General features: G+C 64.8%; 1 protein-coding gene across 1 annotated transcript; it reads left to right on the top strand.

The window, feature by feature from the left end:
- The first annotated feature begins 1,961 nt into the window (after positions 1-1,961).
- On the top strand, positions 1,962-2,964 carry SOX3 (SRY-box 3). The gene has a single exon (XM_026045903.1). It carries the CDS (start codon positions 2,029-2,031, stop codon positions 2,962-2,964), a length of 936 nt encoding a protein of 311 aa, XP_025901688.1. The 5' UTR covers positions 1,962-2,028.
- The last annotated feature ends 808 nt before the right edge of the window (positions 2,965-3,772 follow it).

Below are 3,772 nucleotides of genomic sequence, written 5' to 3'. Positions count from 1 at the left end.
CTGTCCCCTCGCGCGGCGCCCGTTCCCGCGGCTGCCCCGTTAGTTGGGAACGCGCCGCCGGGGGGTCCTCGGGCAGCGTCTGCTCCGCAGCAGCCCCGGAGGAGCCGTTTGTGGCGGGCTCATAACCGAGAGCACCTGCGTGAGCGGAGCCCGGAGCGCCCGAGAGGCGCCGGAGCCGCCCAGGGTTCTTGTGGCGCTGGAAATGCGCTGCGCTCAGCGAGGACGCGGGAAAATTCAGCTGGGACCAGGGGGAAGGCGACGAGAACGAGCGGCCGCCGCGGGACTCCGCTCGGAGGAGCCGCTCCGACCCCGAACGGCGCTGCCCGTTTTCACCCGCGCGCTGCGTGTTTTCCTTGTTGTTTAATCGTTGCGGTTTTCACGATGTCACGAGAAGCGCCCTGGGGTCCCCGCGCGTGCGAGACAAGCGCGGCGGGCCCTTGCGGAGCGGAGGAGCCGTTTCCGCAGACCCCCGCCCGCGTGGAGCCTCCCGAGGCCGCAGATCCCGCCGGGATGGGGCGTTCGGCGGCCGCGGAGCGGAGCCGCGCGGCAGCGGGAAGGTCCGCGCGCTGCGGGAGTGCGGGACACGGGGCAGCCTTGGCCTCGGGACAGCCCCTGGGTGAAGCGCGGGCTCGCAGGAGCCCCCGCGTTTTGGAAATGTCCTTGAGCGCGTGTGGCATCGGCGGCAGCCGCGAGATCTGCGGGAATGCGGGCACCTGCACTTACCTTTCAGTGCTCCTCAGCCAGGGTTACACTGAGATGCAATAGTACTAGGGCGGTCTAAAGAGAAGGGCTCTGGCTTTGAAATAGTACCTGTCTTGAGATGTAAAATCGAGCGTGCCCCTTGGAAAAAAAAATAGTTTAAATGAAGATAAATGGAAAGATAAGAAAAAGGAACCTGCAAGGTAGGAGTTGTAGCGTTTATTTGGACCGTTTGGATTTCGAAAGGAAAGCCATTCGCGGGGCTCTCAGCACCCGGTCTTAACTCCGCTCGCCACGCCGTTTTTCGTTGCGCGGCCAGGCATGTTTCGTTTCCTGGGATCAGGATGTGTTTCAGGGAAGAGTCAAAACAAGAAGCGGAGAATCCGCGCTGCAGCCAAGCGCAGCCCGGCGCCGCGCAGACCCCGACGAGCCGCAGGATGGGGCCGGACCCCCCCGCCGCGCCCCGGCACCTAAACGAACCGAACCGAGGCGGGTCGCGCGCGGCGTTTGTTTTCCCTTCGCCTCTGTTCAACAGATGATTTTGTCAAGTCGGGACAACAAAATCCGTGCAGAACGAGCGCTTCTAAAGCGGTAAATCCGCGGATTTACCGGCGGAGCCCCGCGGCTGTACGCGCCGCCACGGCGGGACGGGAGCCCCTCTGCTGCTGCAGGGCCGCGCGTCGCTGCCGCCGCCAGCCCGAGCGCGGGACGCCCGCCCGGCCGGGGAGCTGCCCCCGCGGGGGAGGAGGAAGACGAGGAGGAGGAGGAGCGGGGCGGCTGTCTCCGCGGCGCCTCAGGACAACGAGGCCGAGCGCGCTCCGGAGCCGCCCCGCAGGTGCGCGCGCCCGGCTGCGGGGAGGGCCCGTGAGCAGCAGCCCCGGGAGCCTCCCCCACCAAAGTTCCCGCTCCCGCCGAGGAGACCTGGCCGTTGCCATGAAAACGGCGGCGCTTTGGGCAGCGCTCGTCCTGCTGCTGGGGCCGCCGAGGGGAGGGGATCCTGGCCGGGGGGGGGGCTCGCCCCGCGCAGGCAGCGGCCGCCCCGGAGCGGCAACTTCTGTGCGCGCCCCTTCCCGCGGGGCGGGGCCGCGGCCGGGAGGCGCGCGCTGATTGGCCGCCGCGCGGTCATTTATAGCCCGTCAATCACGGGCGGCGCGCGGAGTGTGTTTTGTTGGCTGCGCCCGCGGCAGCTCCGCGCCCCGCGGGAGAGCGCCGCCCGTCCCGCGCCTTATTTTTTTTTTATTATTTATTTATTTTTTCTTTCTACTCTGCTGTCTCCTGAGCGGCCGCAGCCCGCGCGCCGCCCTGGCGCAGCTCCTGCCCTCCCCGGCCATGTACAGCATGCTGGAGAGCGACATGAAGGCGTCGCAGCCCGCGCCGGGCGCCACCGGCGGGACCGCCGCGCCCGGCAGCAACGGCAAAGGCGGCGGCGGCGGCGGGGCCAGTGGCGGCAGCTCGGAGCAGGACCGTGTCAAGCGGCCCATGAACGCCTTCATGGTGTGGTCGCGCGGCCAGCGGCGCAAGATGGCCCAGGAGAACCCCAAAATGCACAACTCGGAGATCAGCAAGCGCCTCGGCGCGGACTGGAAGCTGTTGAGTGACGCCGAGAAGCGGCCTTTCATCGACGAGGCCAAGCGGCTGCGGGCCGTGCACATGAAGGAGTATCCGGATTACAAATACCGGCCCCGTCGGAAGACCAAGACCTTGCTGAAGAAGGACAAGTACTCGCTGCCCGGCAACCTGCTGGCGCCCGGCGGGGCCAGCGCGGTGAGCAGCCCCGTCGGCGTGGGCCAGAGGATTGACACTTACGCCCACATGAACGGCTGGACCAACGGCGCTTACTCGCTGATGCAGGAGCCGCTGGGCTACGGGCAGCACGCGGCCGTGGGCAGCCCGCAGCTGCAGCAGATGCACCGCTACGACATGGGCGGCCTGCAGTACAGCCCCATGATGTCCTCGGCGCAGAGCTACATGAGCGCCGCCTCCACCTACAGCATGTCCCCGGCCTACGGGCAGCAGCCCGCGGCGCCCGTGGGCCTGGGGTCCGTCGTGAAGTCGGAGCCCAGCTCGCCGCCGCCCGCCCTCACGTCGCACTCGCAGAGGGCCTGCCTGGGCGACCTGCGGGACATGATCAGCATGTACCTGCCCCCGGGGGGCGACGCCACAGACCCTGGCGCCCTGCAGGGCAGCCGCTTGCACAGCGTGCACCAGCACTACCAGAGCGCGGGCGCCGCCGTCAACGGCACCGTGCCGCTAACGCACATCTAGCGCTGCCGGCCGCGGGACGCCCCGGCCTCGGCACTGACTGAAGAAGCCCGCAAGGGGAGCCCGCTGCGCGCCCCTTCTGTGCGGGAGGGAGAGCACGCACCCGCGCAAGCTGCGCGCCGCCGCAGCGCAACTCCCGCCGCCGAGCAGCCTCCGCTGCGGCGCTCCGCAGCCTCGGCCGCTCCCCCCCGGGTTGCGCAGGGTTTGACAACGCGAAACTAAAGTTTTGCAGCGGGCTCGCCCCTTTCCGTTTGGGTTTTAGCGTTGCAATGAAAACGACGGGCTTTTATTTTTAAACTCGGTTGTTCAGTTGTTTACGTTTTCGTTGTGGTTTCTTAAAAAATGTTGTCTTCTTCCCGCCCTATTGAGTCCCGTTTGGTTTCTATCCCAAACCTGTAGTTTTCACGGTTTTTTAAATTTAGGGATTTGTACCTGGGAAAAGAAAGCGGGGGGAGGAGGGAAGAGAACTGTGCGGGTCGCAAACGCATTTCTTTTATTTATAGTAAGTTGTGTGTTTGGGTTTGCTTTTTTTTTTTTTTCTTAAGCTGTAAACTTATGTAAATTGGTTTGTGAATTTTACTGTGAATCATGTTTTGACATATCAGATGAAGAAGCGTTTTAGTTTGTTTACTGGATTTCTTCCAACAATAACAACAACAACGAAAAGGTGAAGTTATCGAGTCACCCTTCTTGCTTGCCTCTTCCTTGGTCTCTTTCTGCTCCGAAACGAAGAGCCATCAGTAAAGGCTGTGCGCGGCACCGGGAGTGTTCGCAGGCTTCCCGAAGGGTTCGCGCCGCGGCGGGGGAAACT

This window comes from Nothoprocta perdicaria, unplaced genomic scaffold (genome assembly GCF_003342845.1).
Source record: "Nothoprocta perdicaria isolate Ctin4 unplaced genomic scaffold, notPer1 scaffold_415, whole genome shotgun sequence".
Lineage (NCBI taxonomy): Eukaryota > Metazoa > Chordata > Aves > Tinamiformes > Tinamidae > Nothoprocta > Nothoprocta perdicaria.
Note: the sequence above shows the minus strand (reverse complement) of the source record. Positions and strands in the feature narration are given on the sequence as shown.